Below are 27,390 nucleotides of genomic sequence, written 5' to 3'. Positions count from 1 at the left end.
AAACATGACATGCTGACATCATACAGTGTTACACAGTACTGGCAGTATGCTTCAATATGCAGAAGCTTTATAATGAAAACAGTTAAAATGTAGATTTGCATTTAAGATACAGAAGGTCTCTTCTATACTGCAGTTGACTACAATTGGTGCAGAGATTTTAAGTATACAATCCCATTACTAACAAATAATAATAATAATAATAATAATAATAATAATAATACAGATTGTGTTAAATCATAAACTAGACCTCTATTGACTTACAAAGCAGGCCCATGCAGAAATGGACAACAGACCATGATTTTTGTAATGATGATAACAACACTGATACCACATTAGTAGGCTCTGATAATACCCTACCTTATCCTGTGAATTATCTGAAGTGGGAGTTATCAGTTGAGGGTGGGGGGTTGTGGGGGATGATCAATGCATTCCAAGTTTAATGACTGCAGACTCTGCCTATTTCAGCATCTCATACAGCTTGGTTTCTTCCCCTAAAGGAAAGCAACCTGTGCTTATTATGAATGCCTGGTCTATATGCATGCGAAGGGAACGTATAATTTTTTGAACATACAGAATCAATGGAGAGAGGTATATCAGGGGCTAAAAGAAAGAGGATTCCCTGCTTAGTGTCAGAGTGTTCTGAATGCATGGAGACGGCTTGGAAATGGTGGATGGGGTTGGGTTGGGTAAGAAAACGTATGAATAGCTGTACGTACCAGGAAACAGAAACATGGAGTTTGCCCCGCCCACAGGAAGTAAAGGGACTTCGGCCAGTCAGCAGGAGATTTCAAACCATTTCTCAGACACAAAGGCCACTGGGATAAGCTGCCGTTCAGCAGGCGAGGGTCTGCAGCGAGCAGAAAAATGGGCTTGCGCGAGCTGATACTTAACACACAACATGCAGGCCTAATAAGCAGGCCTGTCACCAAAAAAAAGAAACCTTAGATTTGCTATATAATAATATATATATATATATAATATATATATATATATATATTATATATATATATAATATATATCTATCAATACTGCTTTTTTTGTTTGTTGTTTTTTTTTTTTTTTTTTTTTAATCTCCAATAAAAAAAATATTATTGGGTCTTACGCAATTTAATTATATCATTAGATAGCTTACAGATACAATATCTCTGCCCTACAGTTCTCCTCTGCTACAGAACAGATCACAAAGCCAACACAGTGATACTATAAGCATGATTTCAAACTGGATTTAAGCTTAGTGACCTACCAGGAATATCTTAAGCATATCGACACCATTACAGGTTTTTTTAAGCTTAATGAAGTACAGGAAGCTTTTATTATCCCAGCATTTATACCATCAAATATAAACGAACTTGCTCTAAGGTACAGTGAGCATGAGATCTGGCTTTAATCCCTATTAAGATGGAATAGCACACATAAAATATGTTGCAAGGGTTCAAGCAGAATATACCTGATATAAGTTGGATCTTTATAAGTTTTATGAGCGTGGCAAGAGTATGAGATGCTACTGGAAAAACAGTGAGTGTGCAAATGGATTTATACTTCTACATAGCAGGTCTGGTTCCAGGATATAACTCAATTTGTGGTTGGAAGGAAATCCTATTTTGCTTGTTCTGAATGCCTTCTGTAGTTATGCTCTAAAGGCAAGTTAGCTTTGTTAGCAGATAACTTAAAAGGGTATAGAAATGTCCTACGTGGCATGTAGAAATGTAATGTTTGGGTGCTTTGTTTGAGTCATAACTACGAACCAAGTTGAATCCATACTGGCAACTACTTTTATTTTATAACAAAGCTTTGTTTTTATAAACAAAAAAAAAAAAAAAAAATCTTTTAACTTTTACCAGGTGCTGATGTGGTTTCAAGATAAGACCGCCATCAATATAAAAATAAACAATGCTAAGATCCGATTCAATAAAGAGACGCAGGGCAGTATGTCAACCAAACGCTTGGAGCCCAGTGGAAAAAAAAAAAAACATGAATAAATTAAAATCCAAATGAAACAACACATACAAATGTAGACATTTGATGAAATGGATTGAAAAACAAATCTTTACACCATTATATTGTCGTTTTACAACTTCTGTTAGGAACCATATTCCATTTCCGTCCTATGCTGTCAGCTACATATATCAATCAAGATAGCTGGTTTAATTTTATAACTAGAAGATACACTACTCTGATCTGTCTGTGGACCATGATTACATTATTAAACTGGAGGACAATATCTCTTGATTCCTTCTGTACCTTGGGGGAAACAGTGAGTTGTCCTTGATTGACAGTAAAACCTGTTATGGGATTACCCTCCAAATCTCCGCACCAATAATACACACAAAAAAATGTTAACAGTCTGTTTAAGCAGAGAATATCATGTAAGTTTATCTTTACTCAACCTAAACCCAGCAAAGAAAACACCACTGCAACAGTGCAGGCTCCCGAGGCTTACCAACAGATTACACCAAACGAGCTGAAATGTGTAAAAGGAAAGGTAAGATTTCATTAACAATGTGTTAAAAAAACAAAACTGTTTGTTTATCCTTAGCGCATTCTTTCTAACAGACCCCAGTTGAATTACTTTAGATAGCGGTTGTGCTGAAACTAATAAATACATAATTTTATAACGCCTTTTCTTGTACCCAGAGGGTTATCATCTCTAAAGGGATACTCACCTATTTCCATTAAAGGTTGTCTTGTACACAGGGGTCTGTTGTAGCATTTCGTCTGTGTAGACCGGCACTGCTGTCCTCACACACTCATGGGAGCACTGCAGGCTCTCGTTGTAGGCCGTGAAGATGTCCATGTTGCTGGGAACTCGGGCAGGTGTGAAATCAGTTAAATTCTGACAGCTTTCCTCTTGCTGGTTAGTCTTTCGCTGGTGGTTGCTGCGTCGTCCGTTTCCACTCTGTGCACAGCTGCAAAATAGCCGGCAAGATTATTAATTAACATCACTTTATTTCCTGCTAAAGAAAAAAAAAACAATTAGGTTTAAGCCTGTTTTAACTACATTGGAGGTTAAAATATTCCAAAATATATATTTCTCTGCAATTACAGCTTAATTGCACAAATTCGAAACCCAATTGCAAACGTGTGTTTCATTGAAATGGATAAACGAGCACAAAAACCATGTCAAGAGCAGTGGCTGACATTGTTGTTTTTAAAGATGCATCTTTACATGTATTGTGATCGTGTTTTTACATTACTGAAGTTTTTAAAAGGGGCAAAAACTAAAAAAGATGGATGAAGGGTCTCTCTCCTACCAGTTCTTTAGGACCAGTGTTGTTATCAGAGCTGCGATGACCATGATAAGAGAAACCGTGATTGTGATAATCTGGTGAACTGCCAGGCCTGGAAACAAATACAAAAAAAAAGGGTAGGACATAACACAAGATCCAAGCTTTCAAAAACAGCAAAACCATTCAAATCTCTGGTGTGTAATAAAAAAGCAATGAATGCAAGGAGAATGCAAGTGAGCTGTGATACTGTAGACCTAACTGGTAGAGTGGTTGTACCATTATAACATTGACAGGGAAATTCAGATAAACACATTTTAGAAGATAAAACAGTAACATTTTATATGAAGTGTCTCCAATCACTGTGTATTTACATAGTAGCTACTGTACATAATTTTAAAAAAATGGTACTTACACATAATTACAATGTTGTTCTGCATAGGTACAATGTACTTAACACGGAAATCTTTTTGCACGATTTATATAAGTACAAAATTGTATCAGAAAAGGGTAAGGGTTAGGGTTGGAGTTATATCATGCAAACAAAAATTACACATTAAGTACATTGTAGCTACTCATAATAACATTGTAATCAAGTGTACGTACACATGCATTTACTAAATAAATACTATGTAAATACACAGTAATTAAAGACACAACATAAAGTGTTACTGATTGTGCATGTTACATGTTAACTTTGGTCTTAAACCTGTTTGGCCATGGGGCAATTGGCAGTGGAAATTCTGGTACCTTTCAGATACAATGAATGTCAATAGAGTAAAACATTGCTAATTTGTGACTAATTAATATGATGCACTGCTAATTTCGCATCACTTTGTACGAAACGAAGATGAATGAAAGTACAGCCTAGTTCTGCTCCTTCTCCCCTTTCTCTCTAATTAGCAGGCACTATTCTTGAAATAAGTAAAACATTTTACTGGCAGTATATATATATATATATATATATATATATATATATATATATATATATATATTATATATATATAATATATATTAATATATATATATATATCTTTTTTTTCACTTCATAGTTTTAAAACCAAAGCTGAAGTTAAACCTATTAGGAAAGACTTTTACCTTACAAGCCGAATCAGTGGCCTGTGATTTCAAACACCTTTGCTGTACAGGTTTGCTGATTAAAGGGGTGCAATACACAAAACCAGTGTGTACTTATTAGGAAAACATAATTAGAGGGCAGTGCCTTGTTCCTAATTCACCCTAAGCCTTCTGATACTATTTCCTTACAATTCCGCCCCTCTTCCTGTAGCCATCAACCAACTCGTACTCTTCTTGCCTTCATTCTACTTCCTCTAGCACTAACCACATGTGAGTGTTCCGCTATCGAGAGATCCCCAAAACTAGCCAATGGGAACAGAGCTAAAGCATGTGGAGTCTTTGAGCTACACACTCCCTTAGGTCTATTAGACCTGCACCCACAACCCCATGCACAGGTGCCAGTCAAACGTGATGCTTCAATTACACATATAAAGAGTAGAATAGAATAGAATAGACTTCAAAGGAATACAGACAGCATTCGTTATTCGTGTAGAAACAATACTAATAGTAATCATTTTTAGTTAGTCACATTTGAGTATTTCTATTGCTCCTGTGAAAGCTAATCCTTTTTCACCTTGTGCTTGCGGTGCTGTGTCCTGTGAGTGACATTGTTTGAGTTGCGGTCTTTCCAGGGGTTTTTGTTAGAATTTATTGACCCAGATTATGAGGAATGAGGGCCCTGTCATTTCACCCTCCATTGCGTTCTGAGCCTTGATGTTGATTGCAATGAGAGGCCAATCGAAGCAGACACAGCCCTCCAAAAAGAAAGTGCATTTTGCTTGGGGGCATGAGAAAGGTGGTCTCTCAAGGGCGTGCCAATGCAATGCTTATGTGTTGCATCAGCATGGTACCAGACTTCAAAGGGGAGCGTTATTTAGCACAGAATGATCTTACTTGAAGTTTGCTCCACTCGGTTGAGTTTTTAATTGCAGTCTGGTAACATTTTACACTTGGTCAGTAACGTATTGACATATGTACAGTTTTAGAGCTCATGTTTGTTGCCATGAATAATACTTATTTTATCCTACAATCAGACAATCTCAAGTCAACCACAAGCTGAAATAAACTAGCTTAAATGTTTGCAAAAAATAACAGTTTGATGTAAATATAAAGGTATAAGCATCACAATAAAACACTTTTCCAGTTGCTGGGACCAAAAAATGGGGATTAATGCACTTCCTATAAAAACACAAAAGCAGGTGCATGATCAATTCATATTACCTAATACTCTTTATGGGGATACTCTTGATGCTCAAAAACAAACAGCAAATGTTATCAACTGGTCTCTTAATTTAGTATGGAAAATGTGTCAGCCAGCAGCTGAAGTGTGCAGAGGTCCGACGCACATTCCTCCACAGGGGAAACGCTCTCTTTGGTCTCAGAATTGCCAATTAATGTCTGTGTCAGAATGTCTTTCTTTGTCATTTCTGCTGAGCCGAGACTAAGAAATGAGCCTTGAAAGATGCGAGTCAATTAGCTGAACTGCCTTCTCACTATAGATAAAGTTACAATGCAATCACCTTGGATCGCAAAGTGTTGGATTAGGTGCAGGGATAAATCAACAAAGAACTGTCTAGAGATTTCCACATCAATAAGAGAACACACTTCATATCTAAATTACCTTTGTACTAGCATCTGCTGTCAACACCTACAAACAAAACCAAAAAAAGGCTTGGCCCTGAAGTGAACTGCATAGACCTTTTACAAACGTTGACGCAAACTGGGTCTTTTCATTCGATTAAGTTTACAACGTGGCCACTGTGTAAATTGCCTGTCAGACCATATGTGTCTGTATTAGTGTTTGCTTTAATTTGTTTTGTTTTTTTTCTTTTATTTAACAGTGCATCACTGTCAACAACAAGAATCCAGGCCTTTCCTTCCGGTTGCCGTGGTAACTAGCATCTCTGTAGTGAGCTACTGGTAGCTCCCTTGAGTGTCCTGGTGACTGCTGGAGTGTCAATGAAAGAAAGTGGAGCTGCTGCTCTACCAAGATACCTGTGCACATATAAAAATGTTCAGAACTAAGAAACTCCTTCTTGGTTGTCTGTGGTTCCTCCTCGCTAAGACCAGATAAGCAAGTATTCATCAATCTATTTTATTAAATCTGCCACAATTTTTTTTTTTTATTTGAAAAAAAGATGACACATGATACAACTAGCTGTGTTGACAAATGTTTCAGTTCTACATGTGACTCTAATGTTTATTTGTTCACATATTTTATAAATATATAAATCCCTCTAGAGCATATAAGAGCTTAGCGTGGTTTTCTGTAAGGGCTTTACTGCTAGTCTGAACTGTGTTTCAGATTTAACAAGAACACAGAGCTGTCTGATATGTGAGGCTATAACACATCACAAAAACAGAAATGGGCATTAAACTGGACTTAACACATCTGCTATGGTGCTACCTGGATAATACAACACTTGTCTTTCCTTTCACTTTTTCATTGTGGCTGCACTCTCAATAAAAGATCAGCCATAACCTCTGTTTCTTGGCAGGAATCAGCCTGACTTTCTCTTGACATCTCCCTGTAAGCATTATTTGTTCCCTTGCATGGCAGTCAGATCATAAAAATGCATATAGTAGCTGACTTCTTAATTCAGCAGACTGAGGAATAATGGAGTTTGTTTTTTTCTACGGCGCTCATACATATTCCTTAATAGTTCTAGATTTAAAAACTTAAAACCAGGACAAGGCAATGAACAAATGTATGTGCGCCTGTTAAAGACAACAGATAACAAAATTGTTAATCCTAAATTAACAAGCGAAGAACCAACATATCTTCAACACAATGAAAGCAGGACCTTTAATGAGGATGATAAGAATTAAGAAGTTGATCGTCTTTTTCTTTAAGTTTAACAAATGTGTAATTCAATAAAGACGTATATAAAAGACTTCTCTGATCTAGTTGTATACTTGGCCCAGGTCGGCAAATATATTGAGTACTTCAGTGGCAAACATCCAGCTCAAACTGCCAAATGAAAAACAATTGCTATTTTCTCTTCTTTTAGACAATTACACTTCTAATTTCAGCTCATGCTCCAATAATTAATTGGAATAGGGAGCTATCATTGGAAGGAATGAAAAATAATAATAATCTGACATTCAAACAAAAGACCCATAACTAGTCCTCTAATTGAACAACCAGTGTGTGGCCCCCTACTGGGGGATTGCTTGCCTGTTTAAGTTTTCTGCAACAAATCCGCTAACAAACCCCTAATTAAAAATTAGAATTATTATTCTTGGCAACGACTAACGTGTCACCATGAAGCACATACTGCCTCTTTCTGGAAGCTCAGCCTCTTAGCTTTTTTACGTGACTAAAAGTTAAGGATGGTCATGAGCAGTCTTCCCAGTGGTATCAGCACTTCTGAGCTCTCAGATTTACACTTGAGAGGAGCAGAAGGTACAGCCAATCAAAGTCAAAGTGCATCGAGCACGGGCGTTCAAAGCTAATAATCAATCAGGCCCCAGTGGCTGTTGTTAAGTAAATGCAGACACATGCAAGATGTGTGTTCTTCCAGGCTATTTTAATCTCATTCTTTCTCTTTCCAAGAGTCCTATCCACTTGCTAGACCGTTTTTATTACTGTCAGTTTGACCCATTTTGTCCTGTTATTTTCCTGCCAAAGCCTATCATTGCCAGCATACAAGCTCAGTAAATAGCTCTCCTGTGTTGAAAAAAAAATGTGTCACAAACATTGATAATGGAGCTGTTGCTACCTGCTGTCATCCAGTTTGTAATGGCATGTTTTATGTGGTCTTCTATTTTGCAATTGCTCTCTTATTTTAGAAAGCGTTATACTTATAATTTTGAAAATTGAAAAAAGCAGAAGGTTTCAGCGGGTAGCATATTATGTGACACTGACCCCCCAGTTTGAGAGATTGTGTGATAACATATAAACTCATAACTTGTAACTATATAACTTCTCTTCCAAATGGATCTTTGTACAGATGAAAGCTGTAGATTACTGTGCAGTATATACATCAACACCACCTACTGGATGCTTAACACGTTGCAAGTGATACACTCGGTAACCATTTACATTGGGACTCTAATTACTGTGTACTTACATTGTAGTTACTTAGTAAATACATGTGTATTTACACATAATTACAAAGTTATTATGCATAGTTACAATGTGCTTAACATGTAAATATTTTTGCAAGACATATGTAAGCACACATTTGTATCAGAAAAGGAGTTAGGGTTCTGTTTAAAGTTAGGTTTACGGATAGGGTTAGGATTAGGGTTATATCATGCAAAAAAGAATGTACACATTAAATACATTGTAACTATACATAATAACATTGTAATTGTGTAAGAATACATGTATTTACTAAGAAACTACTATGTAAACATACAGTAATTAGAGACACGTAATGTAAAGGGTTACCATAAAATCTAAAAGACACTAAAAGACACAATTTTAATTTGGTTAGTTCACTGGATCTGTAGTTCATATACAGCTTTTTAATTCTTGCACAACTGTACATCTCAGGCAAGGTAATCATTTCTGCTTTATTATATCTCTATGGGCTTTATAAGGGTTACCTATGCTTTAGCACGCTTTCACTATATTACACGTTGTGGAGCATAATAAAACAGAGCTATTCTTTTGAATTATTTGGGCAGTTCCTGCTATAGCTATCATTGGATGATGTGTAAAAGTCTACCTTTTAATGTAAAAAATAATAAAGTGCTGCTGTGTAGAGGATATTGCTGTGAGCAATGCAGCAGCAATGTAAAGGTAAGAGATTGTAAGTGTGGAATATCTGGCACATCAGTCTGTTAAGAGGCAAAGGGTCTAAATCACCTGCTGCTAAATCTAATTTATTTGACTGCAGTGATTTTGTTCCAGCACCAAAGTAATAAAGCAATGTCTTCCCAAATCAATTTTTGATGATGCTTAAACAAAATCATTATGGCTAGTTTACAACCTGGCAAAAGCGCCTGATTAATTGAGTAAATGATCAATGCAAATCTAATTTGAATTAGAATCCATAGACCATACAATAAAAATAAAAAACTTTTTTTAAAAATTAGCTTTGCACAGTTTTAAGAGGGTGCTGCATCAACATTAAAAAATACAACAACTTTTTTTTAAGAGTTGATGGTTGTTCCATTACTTGCAATATAGGATCTTTTCCAAAGCTGCCCTGAATTCACTGTGAAGGCCTGCTTTAAGAAGCTTGCTTACAATCCCAGCCTCTGATGGTGAGCTGGTGTTGGGACTTAGAACAAATATTTACTGGAGTCTTACTGGACCCAACAGGAACAGCTAACGCCAAAACCTTGACGTCATGAAGCAAAATTGGTTAAATCTATAGGGTGATGCAAACATTTTGGCCATAGCTGTATATAAAATCCCAAACCAGGATTACTGCTAACAGACTCATTTAGGAGTGGAGACAACAGACATCGCAGTAAAGGGGTTTTAATAAAGCTGTTCAGCTCAACCTGCTCCTGGCCAGCATCATGAACCAACCCGGCTAGCTGAAAACAAGAAAGCCCTCAGTGCTGGTCACTGCTATCTGAAACACAACATGCCTGCAAGCCCCACAGACACACTGCACTCTCTCAAGGGTATCCTGCAGACCACTGTAGTTCATTAAGCAAAGCGATGGTTCTGGCAGGGAACTCAATTTGCATTCATTCAAATCACGTCAAATATATGTCAGGCGCTTCCCACACCAGACGAAATCAATCAAATAGCTGGTTTCTGATTCCTCCCTCGATAAACACTATGTCCAATGATCGTCAAGGAAAGGATTTATAGTTTACCTCTGTGTTTACTTGGTTTCGTCTAATGGGGAGGGCAGCTATCCTGCCCCCCTGCCCATGGCTCCCCTACAGCCAGCCTCTCCACTTATCTGCAAACTAATTCATGGGTACCTCGAAAGGCAAGTCCACAGGCCAAAGAACGCAGCATAAATTAATTGTAGTATAGTTGCCTAGTCTGTTTTAATAAATAATCTATCTTGTGAGTTTTCTGACTGAAATACAGGGGTTGTTCAAGTATTTTGATGAAAAGTGCAGGTAGGTCTTCTTCAAATTTCTATCTAGGGCATGCGAGTCATAGTTATAACCCTAACCCTAACCCCGCCCCCTCACCCCTCCCTTAAAAAAACACCGCTTTCATTCAATATGAATCTAAAAAAATATGTTCATACATTAAAAATAGGGATCAAATACAAATTGGAAATCTGTCCAAAATAATACTGTTAGAAATTTTTTATTTAGCAAAAAAAAAAAAAAAAACCCCAGGCTACAATTCTATGTCAATAAAGGTAATAATCTGGGATGCCTAGACAGTAATAGCAGAACCAGATTTAATGCAGCAAAATAAATAAGTAAACAATACATTATTTATCATTAATAGCCTAAAGGTTTTAAAAAAAAAAACTGGCCAGTCAAAGGTCAAAGCAAGATTAATTCCTAAATATGCTGCTGTTCGTGTACTCCAGCCTTTGTGCAAATGCACTTGCCTAAATCGACAACACTGGCAGCTGTTACCTCAGTAGAATTTTAGGAGTACCTGCTGTGTCTATAGTTTGCTTGGGCGGTCTAGCTGTCTCGCTAATTACTCGGACATGCCTGGACTCCGTTGTCATCTGTTTCCCTGGGAAGATTGTGATCACTGCATGGCTCATTTTTGTTGTGACCGAGGACTGTTTGGTTGTAGTCATAGAAGCAGTGGTGGTGGTTGTGGTTCTTCTAAATGTAGTGGAGTTTGGGGCCCCTCTGTTTGTCTTGTGCTCCTGCTTATCCTCCCCCATGCCTGTGTCATCTTCCCCGGTCGGTCCCCACTCTATAAATTCAGGCATTGTTGTTGTCCACCCTTCCGGGGTATAGTCGTAACTATCCCACACGCTGCTGACTTGCCTCCTGGGCCTTTTTAAAAAGGTCACTTGAGCTGAGTTTCTGGCTGGAAGAGAAACCAAAGGGTCTGCGTTTCTACTAGAAGAATATTTAGGCTGGCATTCTTTACAAAGAAGGACTTTAAGTAACGATCCTCTGTGCTTATGACTCCTCTGTGTTGGTGCCTGCTCCTCTTTCCTGTGGTGTAGCAGCTCAGGACGAAGGGCTCTATTCCACCAAGGGCTGAGGGCTCTCCAGTGGTGCACATTCTGTAAGTTCCACAGGGGGCTGTGAGGCAGCCTGTGCCGGGGCAAAGACCTTGATATGAGTTTGAGTCCTGAGCCTTGAGTTACAGGGCTACAGGAGCAGAAGTCCATGGTAAGGTGAATCATCGCTAGTAGAATCCAAGCATGACATCCAGCAGGGCCACCTGGTCTAGAGGCAGGCATTGAACTGCAAAGGCAAAAAAAAGGAAAAGAACAGTGAATGCATGGTTACTGTTGTACTGTTTTCATACTGGAGTATATCTACTTAGTGTCTATATAAGATAAATGGGTGTATAATTAGTATTTCAATTGTTGCAGTAGGCGTGCTTGAATAATTATATCTATATAAACTGCCTATATTATCAGAAACGTTAACAAAACTGCAATTCAACCCCACCAGGTCTTTTAGGTAACACTTTTTAATTTAGGTATCCATTATAAGTGATTTTAAACAAGCTATAAACATTCTATTAATTATGCAATTAACAATTACAGAATATGATTAGAAATAATATGACTGTTAGTACCATTTTTTTTCCTATTGTTCATAATCAGTTGTAACGGATACAGCCTGTCTGTCTTTATATGTGTGTCTCACCAGTTGTATGGGGCTGCTTTGCTTTTGCAGTACACTTATTATACACTTTTGCCAATTTTTTTTTTTTTTTTTTTGCTATTGTTTCTAATCATTTGTAACAGATCCCTAAACTACAGTGTTACCGGTCTATTATAGTACATGCAATATTATAGTAGACATGCTAGAAAGAAATGTGATATAATGTAAACACATGTAAAGAAAACAAACCAAGCTCATGCATCTTTTTAGACACTTGTCTGAAATCAGATTACTGTGTAACTCAGCGTGGGCACAGCTTCTGATTCAGTGACATACCTTGATCTTATCATGGGTTCCTCATCACACTGTACATATAATTCAGTGCATGGGAAAATAGGAACATAGGAGCAGAAAATTCACAGCTATCTACTAAAGCACGCATTTATTATTTCGTTACATTTTACTATATTGGTGCTGGTTCATTATTATTATTATTATTATTATTATATTATATTATTATTATTATTATTATTATTATTATTATTATTATTATTTGTTTATTTGGCAGGCACCTTTATCCAAGGTGTTACAGGGCAGTACAGGGTTACAATGCATATTGAAATGCAAAATAGTTTACAGTAAGTGCAAATAATACTATTAAAATACCATATGAAATAGGATGTAATGAGATAGGATTATGATGAGTTATATCTACAATGACATATTAGTAGTGCAATAGTGCATCAGCTAGTTATATAATATGTTCACTTTTCATGTAAAGTCCTGGCAATATAGTCTACTCACAAGGTCATTAAAACCTAGGATGCCAATTTGAGGACCATGATTAAAAGCATTTTAAATAGTTAACACACTTCTACATGTACAGTGTCCATTTTAGGACATCCTCAGTTGTCACCCTTCCTCGAGTCAATCCTCACCCCTCCTCCAATCCTCACCCCTCCTTGAGTCAAGTCGTCACCCCTCCTCAAGTCAATCCTCACCCCTCTTCCAATCAATCCTCACCCCTCTTCCAGTCAATCGTAAGGCATCAGTTCTTTTTTTTTTTTTCGGGGAGACTGGGGGGTTGGACGGAGTCATCTGAATAGTAGTGGGTTTCATTAATTAGCACCCTATCATCATTGGTTTGGCAATGGCTTCTCAGCACTGGTGACCTGTCATCTCAATTCGCACATTGTCTGGCAAGATTAAGACTGTTACACAGATGGATGCTTTAGTGAATCCTGAAGATCTGCTCCTTCTGTTCTCAAAGAACAGGGGTGTAAATAATACACTATATCCAGAAAGAAAGAAAGAAAGAAAGATCGATCTTAAGTACTCGTTTTTGGATGCTGCACAGCTAACTTATATTTTGAGCTCTATGAAAAAGTCAAAAGCAAAGGGGAAATTGTAATTCTGTTGTCCCCGTATTTAGTCAGTATATTCCGATGCTGGCTCAGTCTAAAATGTAATCACACCCATAAATTATCTAGGTGCTTCTATACAGGCAAATTAAACAAGCAACCTGCTTACGGTTTTGATTTCTCAGCATTCCTGGATGGGTAAAGTGCAAGCGAAGCAATAAATATATATAAATAAATAATATTATTTAACAAAACAGTGCCAAGATAAATGTTTATGGGTGAAATATAATTTTGCACATTTGTAGAAGTCTCAATAACATGCCAAAAGTTAATGTAATCAAACAGCTCTAAATCATACAGAATACTGCAACAGACAGGAGTGGGATGTGTTAGATGACAAAGTGATCCGTGCTTTAAAAATAATAATAACTAAATAAATAAACATGGGAGCTACTTGTTCCTTTGGGTCATCTTGTGTGTGTCTACTTAGACACACAAGAAAAGGCCAGTGTGGGTGTTATCCATTAGCAAAGAGTGATATATTCCACTGTTAAAATACACTTATGCACCTACACACCCACCCACACATTATATCCAAAGGGACAGTAAGAGAGAATCGATGGCTTGTTGGCTTGGCTTGTACAGCACCTGCCCTCTGTGTTTGATTGTCAAGTATGAGAAACATGTCTTTCTGCTCTCACTAGATGGCAGCATCTTGGCTCCCTCTAGTGGTGAGGTGCATCAGAATCCACTGGGCACTATCTGAGCTAGTAGAATCCTAGTTTCCAGTTCCTTTATGAGTACTTCCTGATTCCAAGGAAATCACATTTGAACTCTGCTGGTCCCATATTCTTCATCGTACGATTACTACAGACCAGGTGGGGCCAGCAAAGGTCACAGCTGATACAGATAAAAAAAAAACAAACATGAAAATTAAAAACTGCAGAAGCATACTTTAAAACCTTATAACTCATAATGACTGTAATTTCATTTTACGCGATAAGCAAATAAAGTCCCTAGGCAGAGAATGTTATTGTGATGCTCACTGGATGATAAAAGTGGGTGAGTAGCATTATCAGTCCAGTCCAGTCTAGATATTGCTAATGTTGTGCATTTGTGCTTTCATATCAAGCGGGTAAAGAATACATCAATTAGAGCCGTCTCCAACATCTGCATTGTTTTCAGTTGTTTGGCTATGATCCAGACAGCCTTATACTCAAATAGGCATTGATTACAACTCAAAAATAAATAAAACATAAAAATAAAAAAAACATTACCGAATCTTGCAAATGAGAACTGCATCCAAGAACTCAACTTGTTAGATAGAAATGTATTCTGGAACAGCACTGGTAAATACACTTCTCAGACCAGACAGATGTGTGAAGCGAAGCAGGGGGGAAAAGATCTTTGCTGCCTAAAAGTCAAATGTTTTTGCTTCGACACGTGAAGACTTTGCCATATCCGTGCACAATGCAAACATGTTGTCCTTTAAAAATAACTACAGCAAAAAAAGACAAGGTTGCAATAGAGACATAAAAGGGTTAAAGCAGTTTAAATGACTAGAAAACACAAAGTATGCTGTGCTGGTATGAGTTTAGCTACAGTGTAACACGGCAGCAACACAGTCTTAAAATGTAGAACTTATCTATATTCAGCATCATTGCTGTTACCTAGACACCACTAGGACTTGCTTCCAGCCCACTCTCTACTGAATACAGCATATATTTCACAACGTTTTTTGGATACAAAAGCTGTATTTATTCTTGATTGTAGTGTGTTATAAGTGAGTTAATATTACATTTGTTTAATGAATAAATAAAATCTGATTACTGCAGTACCAATCTAGCAATTTGTTTATTAACTGTCATCAGCACTGAATAGGCACAATTATGACTAATCTATGAAGGTACGAATCATGTCAGATTATTTTGATATGATACACATTTTTCTGAATGCCTAAGTATATATACTTTTCATTGTATATTGTATATGTAACGGAATTCTAGACAATAGCATATTACAGCAGGAGTATTAATGCCCAGCATCTTCAGGTAATACTGTACCTTCTTAGTGACTGCTATACAGGTCCTACGTACAGAAGCAGGAGTCATTAAAAAAGGTCTAAATTTACAGACAGGTTTTTCACCTCGACAGATTGCACGGTGGCCGTGCCAGTAGGTTATTTGGCTGTGAGGTCTTCCTCTCCATGTGACACTTCAGCCTCTTTGATCACCGCCTGAATGCTGCTGAGCATTACATGTTTAATGATTCTGCACATTATTCCTGTGATCTACGACAGCCTGCCCTGAATCCCTTTCTGTTCTTTCAGCCTGAAAGAAGCTCAACGCAGGTTCCCTCTTATAACCTGTGTTCTCAGCGTATGATTTCCATACAGGCTGGGGGCAAACATGCAACACATGTACTGGAGGAAGTGGAGAGGGGGTGTTATTACACTTGCAACTGCTTTATTAGCTCTTGCATTCAAACTGAAATCTCCACTTAACCCTCTCAACACTGCAGACCTCGAAACTACACGCTGCTCCAGATAATAGGAAAGGTAATTCCACTCAAAAACAGCAAGCAAGTAAAGTAATGTGATATGCAGTACTGCATGTACTGCTTATATATGTATGTAATGGGCAGCGTTATGTGATACTCTGCCATTACAGATTTTGCCCAGTCCCCTGTCGGTGAGATGAGAGGAGGTTAAAAGCTCTAAAACCCTGGGTGGAAAATGAGCCCGGCTCTTTTGCATTGTGGTTTTGCCTCTTGCTTGTTGTGCACAGGTATACATTTTTCTGTATAGGACGCGCTGTTTCATGAGTTATTGTATTGTAGCTGTGCTATAAAGTTAGATTTCTGAAAGAATTAAAAACATCTCATCTTATGCTCCCTCACGCTCACAGATCTATTAATAGCCACAGTGTGGGGTTTTGGGGGTCTTTTAGAGAACCCTTTGTTATCAAAATGCATATGAGCTGGTTTCATTCCCTCACCATTGTGAACCTCTAGAGATCAATCCAACAAGGAGTTCAGCATGTATAATAAAGGCCACAAGCTTTCATAGAAACATGCATTTAGACAAACAAGAAGAAAACATATGAAATCAATATATGCACTGGGCACATAATGCCGAACAATAAACTAGTCCTTTTTCAATGACTTTCTATTAGGTCACGAGATATAGCCAGTGGCCACACAAATATAATAGACACCTCATGAAACCTCAGTCTGTGGCTACCAGTTCAGCTAATACTTTTTTAAGTATCCCATCCTCCTTCCTCGCTCCACAAGCCTCCCATTTTCTACTCCAATTCTGCGGTTCGTTTTGCGAATTACTATCTTTATTAACTCTTCAGAGGTTCTGATTTTAAGCCTTTGACTCTCAATAGCGTATCTCAGTGGCCTACTTTCTGTAATAAGCTGTGGGAATCTGGATAAAAAAAACAAACGTCTGCTATCAACATTCACACAGAAGCCCTTTCTGATACTAAGGTCTGAAGATCATGGGGCAATTTGAATTTGATTTGCTTCAAGTATACAGCTACATTAAATTGCTCGTGGGCTGTCAAGCATTCAGGTGACAGGGGAGCAGTAGTCTATCTTCAGCATCACTGAGGCACTTTGAAATTGCCTTCCGTTCAAATGCAATCTTGTCTATAACAATGTTTTGCTTTTTTTTCCCCCCATCCCTTGTTTCATTGCATTGGCATTTCACCCAGATAAACAAGGGTATGACATATCTTGCTGGTTACTACATTTTTAATGCACACTGTAAAAATATCATGATGTTGGAATGAAACAAGGATTGCTTGGCCTGGATGACTTCTGTAGAAGAAACCCAGAAACGAAGAAGCAGTTTAGCCTTAAAACCCCAGAGAGGGAGGTTTTCTTTTCATGCTTCTTGTTCCCACAGTCCAGCCCTGCTGTGCAAAGGCCAAACCAAACTTTCTGATGTACGTTATCAATACCAGAACAAATCGTCAGCCGGTTAGCTGGTACCTTATTTGCCTTTCGATAAACGAAACGTCCAATGACCGGCAAGCAAGGGATTTATATGTTACCTCTATCCATCACATCCCTGCTGTGCACCAGAGTTCACCTCCTCCCCAGCCTTTAATTTTGTCTAACGGGGAGGTCAGCTATCCCCTGCCCCCCTGGCCATCCCTACCTAAGCTCATTTTTGGGCAGGGGTACCTCAAAAGGCCAAAGAATGCAGTGTAACAATATGTATGAAGTAGTAGTGTTGTCTAGTCCGAGCTTTAATAAAAATAAAAAATTCTATTGCATGAGTTTCATGATTGAAATAGGGACTAATTTAGCAAGGAAACCCATCGGTATTCAGCAACGTATTTGTGTGTTTTCATGCAGGCTGATATATTCCTTCACAGCAGGCCCTGGACACCTCTAGTCTACCAAGCACCAGCTACAATATAAAGAAGTACAGCAAGGTTATCAGATTGTGAGAGTCAAACTAAAATCTTTGTGGTTGCTAAGCGAGCATATTATCCACTAGGGTAAAAGACCATCTCTCTTAATCCATGGGTTATTCAAGCTTACATCCCAGGGAGCTGTCACAATTGCATTTGTGACCAATTCTATATCCTTCGGTGTGATGCAAGAATAGCTTTGACATACTGCTAGCATGTGGGTCTCTCACTCTCCCTCTTACTGTGGTACTTCAAATTAAAATCTAACATTTAATAAGTTTGTCTCCAGTATGCCGATCAGTTCAATTTGCATTATGAGTTAAATCACCCACTGCACAATGGCAGCACATTGCTTAAGCTTGCAAATCAAGCTCCATAGGTGGTCACCGACATAGAGTGAGACAGCAATTCAAGGGCTTAGTATTCGGACTAGCCCCAGAAATGCCAAAGCCCAGTTCAGACTATGCAGCACCATTCATAACACCCTAACTTAATGGAATTTGGTTTCTAATGTCAACCGGTGCATCTTCTGCATTTAGAAAATGGCTTTCTGATGAAGTCTCTACTTAAAGACAGCTTGTTAACAGTATGGTTGTCAAGGCTGTGCTAAGCCCAGAATAAGCAAATATGCACTTTTAAAACGACGGGATCCTTGGCATCAGAAAGCCACAAAAATATGCACCTTGTATACAAAGCTGTTGTAATGACCTGAGCCCCAGACACCCTCAGCTCAGTTACAAACCACGGTGCCTCATATGAAACCAATCCATGCCACCCACACCATCCTCTTCCTCATTATCTACTGTTGCTAAGTTTCATTGATCTATCATTCGTACTTCAATCCTAGGCACACGCTAGTCACATCTGGTGACTTGCCTGCGATGTGCGTTAAGTGAAAATCTACCATCTAAAGAGATCTTCCAAAATGACCCCACGGTATATTATTTAAAGAGAAAACAAAAAAAAAAAACAACACAAAATACATTTCACATCTGTGTGGCACAAGAGACAGAAATGTGTTTGTTTCAGATGTTCTGCTCACGCACGCACGCACACACCCCCCCCCCCCCCACCCCCGAGCAGCTTGTCCTCGGTATGGTTTGATATTCAGGAAACAAGATTTGGGTTTGGAATATAGAGACCCTGTAGGGAGCCAGTTAAAGCACAGTGCTGTGATCTTCCGCCTGCTGGGGTAGTGCTCTGATCTGGCCTATGTCACAGGACCTGGGACATGTCCCTTTGATCCCCACTGTTATTCAGGTACAGTCATAGAGGGCTGTGAGGGGACTGACACTTGCATAAAAATCTGGTTAATCAAGCAGCACAACAGCAGATTAGTAGAGCTATAATGACAGCATTTATTTTTTTGATGCCTTTGAAGTTAAACACTACTTTCATGGATGTTAGCAAACATAATGTTAATGCATTCAAATACTGTGAAAACTCAAGTGTAGCTAGGCTTTTGAACAGGCATTTGAGTCTGCATTCTCTTTATGCATTTATTTTCTCTAGATTTGATCTTATTTTTGGAGAGTTTTTCAAAGGCTGCACATGTTCATTCTATTAATTTGGCACTGCTAGAGAACTCACAGGTTGCTCGGTGACCGTTTCACTAATCCCATCTCAATAAGATTGACGACGTCACACTTCTTTGGAGGAAATTCACCCAGAACAATGAAACTTTTCAAAAAGAATGCAGCTAGAATGCATTAGAATGACTGAATTGATGGAAAGCAGGATCTCACGTACCCCTGTCCTAAATTCTAATCGTTTGCCACTTCAGTCAAGATTTAGAAGCGGGGTATCTGGCAGTACATACTGACAAGTCCCTCCCATTTCCTCCCCCCATGGTCAGTGATCAAGAAACTCAAAGAAATGCAAAGGACAGATTTCCTCCTGTTTTTCACAACGATCCCTTTAGTTTCCAACAATTTTCCCTGAAGAAAAGCTGGAATAATATAGTAATAATACAGACACTTTTAGGTTCACTAATGTTTAGGGGGAAAAAAGCCAGAATGACTGACACAATATCTTGTAAGTGTGAGTCAAAATATTGTTTCTGATGGTCCCATCTCATCAAACAGTGGTTCCCTATATTTCTAGCAGCATGTTACAATTTGTCTGCTGTAAGCAGACGTATACATTTGTGCATGGCAGCTACTCTTGTTTTGCATTTGAGGGATTAATCCAAAGCAAGTCACTGTCTTCAGTCACTCAACTATAATGAAACTAAACCATTTTGCTGCAAGAATCACCCTAGAGACAAGCTTCACCAACAAGTCATTGAAGCTTTAAAATGTAGGATTAGACAAAGGATGAAGTTAGAATGCTGCAATGCACATCTTCTTTTAATTGAAAATCAATAACACGTTTAAAAAGGTATAAGTTTACAATATCCAATCCCTGTGCCCCCACCATGCTACACTCGCATTAACCTTCTATTCTACTCATCTGAGCTAATAAAGACTGTAATGCAGTCTAGGAGGTGCATCTCTGAGAGCCTGGGATTAAATCTGCTTTAGGTCACAAATGGAAAGAGTTTCTGGTTACAATTCCATGCTCAGTTGACACAAATTCAAGACTGCGTAGCACGCATGGTCTCTGAGCGCATATAAGTTATCAACATTGGCTTGTGGGGAAGTTTGCATGGAGCACCTACCAGAACATATGCTTAACTCATCAACACTAGTACTAAAATTCACAAACAGTTTTTTTTTTTATTATTATTCCTTCAGCATTTGGATCCATCTTCCCCAGTTCCCCAGGACCTACTTGAAAACAAATCGCAAGTCCTTACTTCAATATTTCAATTCTCCTCTACAGTACTTAGCTTGCTTCATTTCTTTCTGCTCTATTGAACTCTTTAAAGGATCATCTAGTAAACAAGATGCATTTAAGATGGACCAGCTTATTCAAACAAATTAATACAACCAACTGTTTGATCTATGAATATATGAAAAGAGACAAGTTGCCACAATAGCTGGGTTAAACTAGTTCAAACCTTGCAAGGAAAACACTGATGGGAAAAAAGGTGTGCTCAGTGACAGTGATTGCAAACCAAAATCCTTGTTTCAGTGGTTTGATTACTGTATAGAGCCGAAGGATACAATAACTAGAGGTGCATTCGAGCAAGATTTTTTAATACAGAGATAAAATCCCAAGGAAATTCAGACACTGCAGTGTAAAACCGACATTGCATTTGCAAATGTTTTATGTGATCTAATGATGTCTGTTTGAGTTGCCGTCTGAGACTGAGAAAAGGCAGTAATGACAGTCTGTAGCAAACAGAATGCATCTACCATGAATTAGCAGGGAAATTAGCATTTGCTATACTTTCTGATTATCCTTCACAGTAAGTATCCATCTGAATTATAGAAAGAATGCAGAAACTCGTTAAGACTCCTGCGTTTCTCTCGTTCCCCCATCTGCGTAGCTCGTGAGCAAATCTCAGCTGTTACAGTATTATTAATATTTCATGCAGACTCTGTTGATTCCACTGAGATATGCATTATAGTGTTGCAAATTATTTTAGTGCCAACTTAGGGCATACTGTAGTTTTAAAATAATAGAGAAAACACTGAGTTCCCATTTGTCAAATAGAGAAAGAAAAATCTCAACCGTAATGGCTTTTCTGACTAGACTAAAAGAAAAAAAAAGTGATTTATGGAACAAGGGCTCAATTCCTTCAAGATTGCAAAAGCACAATACAAATTATTATCAAGAATCTTATCTATTATCTGCACCTTCTGCGTGGATTTCTGAATTTTTTTCTGAAATATAGAATTAAATCTAACGTTGATACCTACAAAGCAATTGCTCTAAAAAGGCTTTTAGATTTTATGGCGTGATCATCTTTCATGGCATCATTCTGTACCCAACTGTACAAAAGTTTAGAATCACCTACAACTTTAGGATTGAGACATCATTTAAACAAAAATAAACTATATGAACATAATTTAGATATTTTAACACCATGTAATCATGTACTGCAAAATGATACCGCAAAAGTCTACAGGAAGCCATAATAGTGATACAGTATTTCATGTTAGATTCCGAAATGTCAAAATGTTCAATTTTTGTCAGTTAAGTATTTAGAAAACTACGAAGCGGTACGTCATTCAATATGTTAACATAACATTATTCAGCAGGTTTCACTTGAGTTGTATGTATAAAGGATGTTTTAATGGATTATCATTGCGTGGGTGTTTGAATACCATATCAGTACATTATAAAGAGCTCTAGTTTGAGCCAGCTAGCAAACATTGAATGTCTGAGGTGTTCCACTTGTAGACAGCACAGTATATTCTACACTGTATTTTGTCTGCACGCTCAGATCACCACTGTACATCAGCAGAATAACAGTGCATTCTTTCAATATGCTATCAGAGCTCAGCTCTGCCTCTTATTTATCTCACTCGGATTTAATGATGGCCCTCAATGCCGCTCTCAAACTGTAGAATCCAGCGCTCACTCACTGCCAACAGCACGGAAATCTGTGCAGGATCAATGCAGGGAGAAAATGATAGAGTGCATGCTTTGGCACTGGCTGTATTTTTTAAAGCCAGATCTTCATGTTCTTGAGACAGACAAACAAAGCATCCCCTTGTGGCTCTTGTACTGACAGGACCATTATATTGGACCCTGCAGAGAGAGATTCATATTTACAGAAAGTTTCCATCAGTGCAAAACGGTAAACAGTAAGTATGCCTAGAACTGAAGTTTCATGCTTCAAAATATTAAACTCCCCAGTATCGGTATTCAAGGTCTCTAAACAGGCACTCGATCTGTTAATTCCTATTATAATCACAAAATACATTTTTATAACATTTTTTTCCAAAAAAAAAAAAGTTGGAGTGATCAAGTACCTGCACTGACAAGTGACAGGTGTGTTAGGGTACAATAATAAATATAAAAAAATGTATAATAATTTGTTTTAAAAAATTACATATTGGGTAATAAAACAATTAAAAAAGACAATAAAGAGTAAAGCTTTACCAGGTACATTGTGTTACTTCAACCATTTATACAATATTTCTCAGTTGTAGCTGATAGTCTGGTAAAAAACATTTTAGCACACTGAGATAGAGATTATAGTTGTAACTTGCAGCCCAAACAATAGACCTTCGCAGCGTACAGAGAAATGAACTCCAGAACATTCTGTTCATTAACAATGTATCATGCGTAAAGGATCCTAGTTTGGTCCAGCATTGACTGTGATGTGGGGATGTGAACAATGCTGTTGCCAGAAGATCATCAGATAGCATACATTATACACTGAAGGAGCATACAGTAACAAAACCGTATGAAGCCATGCTGTGTTCCTACCCTGTGTGAAATGACATGCCTGTGTTAACATACCCTGTGCTCGTTCAATCTACTCGCAACTTGTCTTTCTCGAAAAAAAAGACCAGAGAGGGTTTGCAGTGCTCACAGCAATAGACAGATTTAATTATGTTTGCTATTCATATGGCTGCAAATCAACTATTATAATGTTGTAAACCTATCATGCGCCAATTGGCTGTATTTACACTACAAAACTCTTGCTCTAAATGAAAAACAATACAATGGATGCCTTTCCAAAAAGATTGAAAATTACCAACACCACTATTATACCATAATTGTATAACCCATGAAAGAACTATTGCTGTGGCAGACTATATCATTGGCAGCTACAGATATTGAACTATATATATATTGGGGGCTGGGGTCCCGGTACACACACTATTAGAATGCAGTGGAGTGCCTAAAGTGGATAAAAGGGAAAAAGGCATTGCCACTAAAGGGTTAAACAGCTATTATGTCTGTGTGTGTGTGTGCGAGTGCGTGTGCGAGTGCGTGCGTGTGTGTGTGTGTGTGTGTGCGCGTGTGTGTGTGTGCGTGTGCGTGTGTGTGTGTGTGTGTGTGTGTGTGTGTGTGTGTGTGTGTGTGTGTGTGTGTGTGTGTGTGTGTGTGTGTGTGTGTGCATGTGTGTGCGTGTGCATGTGCGTGTGTGTGTGCATGTGCGTGTGAGTGTGTGTGTGTGTGTGCGTGTGTGTGTATCTCCTTAGTTCTACATTTTAGTATCAGTGCTTTATTTGATACCACTACACAGCCATTTCAGTTATCTTGAAACATACTGCATGGAAAGGAAAACGTTGGAATATGTCAGATTTAAGTAAACATAGCTTTTGGTGTCTCCTGCATTGCAATTAAACTTCAGTTTCCAGATCATTGCTCCTTTTGCTTGCTGGCCCACATTGTGTGGACCTTTGGGTGGTTTAGTTGTCACAAGATGTGCGTAAAGTCTGCTGTTGGCTACAATCTACATTCAAGCAAGTTGTGTCTATTGGCGGGCAGCAATGCAGAACTGACACTGCTCGTTAGTGTGTCTGCCCTTAAACCCCTTTCTCTTTCATTGGTCTTTTAAGAGCATTAGTCAGCAGGCGTGAAGATTTTCAACAGCCATAATTACGTAGTGTCATCATAATTGAAATACTTTGCAGATTAAGGTGGCAATGTATTTATTTTGATTTTTGATCTTTCATGTTAATCATTTAAAGAAAAATGCTGTAATCTGTTATTTATTTAGATTTGTTCTTTCTTTTTTTAACAGCCTATACTGGCTTTTTTGATTTTGTATTTTGTTTTTTAAGCAAATATCAGCAATTGGAATCAGCAGCTACTGGGGATATAAAGAGTGTGCTTCTACAAGAGTCTAGAAACTGTACAGAACGCGTACTGTATTCACTTAGCATGACATGGAGTTATACAACAGGCAATTGCAAACATGATAAGCTGGTATGAGTGGGCATCTTAACCATACCTAATATTCAATATATTGCGATAGATATATCACAGTTTTTGTTTGTTTGTTTGTTTGTTTGTTTGTTTGTTTGTTTGTTTGTTTAATTTGGAATCGGCAATTGTATTTTACCCCATTTTCTCCCCAAGTTGAAATGCCCAATTCGTAAGCATGGATCACCGCTGTAACCCCAGCGCTGACTCGGGAGAGATGAAGACGAACAGCCGCCCCCTTCCTTTCACTCTGCAGCCCCGCCACGAAGCTACCTCAGAGCTACAGCGTCAGTGGATCACGCAGCTCTGGGCCGCTTGCAGGCAGGCCTGCAGGCGCCCGGCCAGTCTACAGGGGTCGCTGGTGAGTGGTGAGCTGAGGACACCCTGGCTGACCTAAGCCCTCCCCATTCTGGCCAATCAGATAATCGGGAACTCCCGTCCACGGCCAGCAGTAGAATAGCCTGGACTCGAACCGGCGAACTCCAAGCTATAGGGTGCATCCTGTACTCCACATGGAGTGCCCTTTACCGGATGCAATTCTCGGGAGCACCCCATACCCAATTTTTAAAATGAATGCTGTATTGCAACACTATGCTGGTGCTGTTCGGTATGTAAGTCTATAGTAAAAATTATTATTAGCAGTAATAGTAGTAGAGTATTAGCTTAAGTGTAAACTACAAGTCGCTTGAGTGGCATTGAAGAGAAATGAATGCAATCAAGTCATGGGTGTCAGCATAATACCCAAGGGTTTCTGTACACTGCATTCGTGACGTTTGAATCAATAAACACTCAAACAAAAGGCAAACTACGAACATAGGAATGATCCTTCTGTAGCAACAGACATACACTGACGAATTGTTTCAAGACTGTGCTGGTATTAATAAAAAACAAGAATGTGCACCAAAATGAAAACTTCATACGGAATGCTGAATAAATACATACAGCAATGAACGCTGTGAAACAAGTGCTGTGTAGTCTTTAAGAAGAGGAACCGTTCTGACCATCCAAGTGGAAAACCAACACATACATAGTTTTGCCTTCTTTTTCACGGTGTGGCTTATAATGAATATGTATGTCATGCTTGAGGCGCATATGCTCCAGCGTGTCCAATATGTTTGTGTCATATTCCAGTAATGTATACAGTATCCACAGCCTGTACACAAGACATACCTTACTTATAAGCACTGTCATTCTATATGACTATAGAAGGCTATATTGTCTTCTATATGATGTCAATCCATTTGGGGGTCTGGGTTCAGCGTGTGAAAATAGCGCCCCCCAGTGGAAACGTATAGTAATTGTGTATATGAGAATTCTTTAAAGAAAACAAGCTATGAAGCATCCAAATGAATTAAATCTCCACAATTCAATATTCTCCGCTTCTGTGAATGCCGGCGTTGCTATCACATCAAAATGCGGATGCTTTGAGAAACACGATATTAAATTTAAGTTAAAAGCAACAAAGCAATAATGCAATAATGCATTGTCAAGCCGTTGACATGAAATTGGATTTATAACTGAGTTCCTGACTGTAGCCTATATTGCTAGAACACTTTGAAAATAATGCATTTGGGGGTAGCATTGAGTTAATACTTGTTTACCCCACCCAAAAGCAATATCAAATTATAATTCGTACATAGGTCTTTTTTTTTTTTTTAGGTTGTATTTGGGCCAAATTACAAATTTATTTATTTAATGTTGTTTAGCAACTATTAATTAATTATAATATGTATCTAAATTATGTATATACAAAATAGTTGCTTTACAGAAATGATACAATAGTAATAATAATAATAATAATAATAATAATAATAATAATAATAATAATAATACAGTAAACAGAATAAAGATAGATTCTAATTTGTCTTACCTTAGTGCTATGAACTGTTTTATCCGCATTTTCTCTTCGGGGTTAGTTCTTCAGGTAGTCACCCATTTATATATTCCCGAATTTCGGTGTACCCACAGAAAAGGGGTAAGTAAAACGCTTTATTCCGTGTAAAAGGCTAGTAAGAACATGCTGATGTTTTACCAGACACGACTTCAAGCGTGAGTTATCTCTAAAATTATATAGTTAGAAACAAGAACGGAAAACAAAACAAACAAACAAAAAAAAACACACAACAACAAAAGGAACAGAAGTAGGAGCGATTCAGCTTCGGAGTTCTGATTCTGTCAGTGTGTTTTGGAAGAACGCAGTTGCATCGTTCCGCTAAAGTCTTCTCAGCGCAGCTGGTCCTCAACAGATATAAGTCGTCCTTTAAATCAGAACAGTGTTATTAGACACCGTTTTGACTCCCAAACAGTCGTGTCATTTAAACTTTCATTTTAAAACGATAAAAAATATATTCCAGTGTTGCTAGAAAACCACGAGAGGGTAAAAGCTCATAAAGCACCATCACTCAAGTCCCAGCCGTCTCTCCGATTTTAGAGGTGTTAAGGGTTTTGTTTTTTTAACCAAAATAAACAAATAAATAAACGCAATAATAATAATAATAATATAATAATAATAAATAATAATAATAATAATAATAATAATAATAATAGGTTTGAGTGAAGAGAAATAAATGTCTACACCCACTTCATTCAGATGATTCCAGCACTAGTCCTTCTGATTGCGACTCTCAGTTGGGATGTAGTTTGACTTTTGTTAAACGCCAATGTGCGCATCTGATTGACTGCGTTTGGCTGAATGTGCTCGAGAAGTCGAGACATAAACCTTACGTGAGGGCGAGAGAGAGAGAGAGAGAGAGAGAGAGAGAGAGAGAGAGGAGAGAGAGAGAGAGAGAGAGAGAGAGAGAGAGAGAGAGAGAGGGAGAGAGAGAGAGAGAGAGCATCATT

The 27,390-nt window shown here is 38.1% G+C and overlaps 1 protein-coding gene across 1 annotated transcript; it reads right to left on the bottom strand.

Moving 5' to 3' along the window:
* Positions 1–419: 419 nt before the first annotated feature.
* LOC121328541 (adherens junction-associated protein 1-like) lies at positions 420–27,019 on the bottom strand. The gene is made up of 5 exons (XM_041273253.1): positions 26,420–27,019; positions 10,840–11,615; positions 3,252–3,339; positions 2,664–2,906; positions 420–847 (listed from the first exon to the last, which is right to left on the bottom strand). Exons 1-5 carry the CDS (start codon positions 26,446–26,448, stop codon positions 775–777), a joined length of 1,209 nt encoding a protein of 402 aa, XP_041129187.1. The 5' UTR covers positions 26,449–27,019; the 3' UTR covers positions 420–774.
* Between the last annotated feature and the right edge of the window lie 371 nt (positions 27,020–27,390).

This window comes from Polyodon spathula, chromosome 16, assembly GCF_017654505.1.
Source record: "Polyodon spathula isolate WHYD16114869_AA chromosome 16, ASM1765450v1, whole genome shotgun sequence".
NCBI lineage: Eukaryota > Metazoa > Chordata > Actinopteri > Acipenseriformes > Polyodontidae > Polyodon > Polyodon spathula.
The sequence above is the reverse complement of the archived record's forward strand: the minus strand, read 5'-3'. Positions and strand labels throughout refer to the sequence as shown.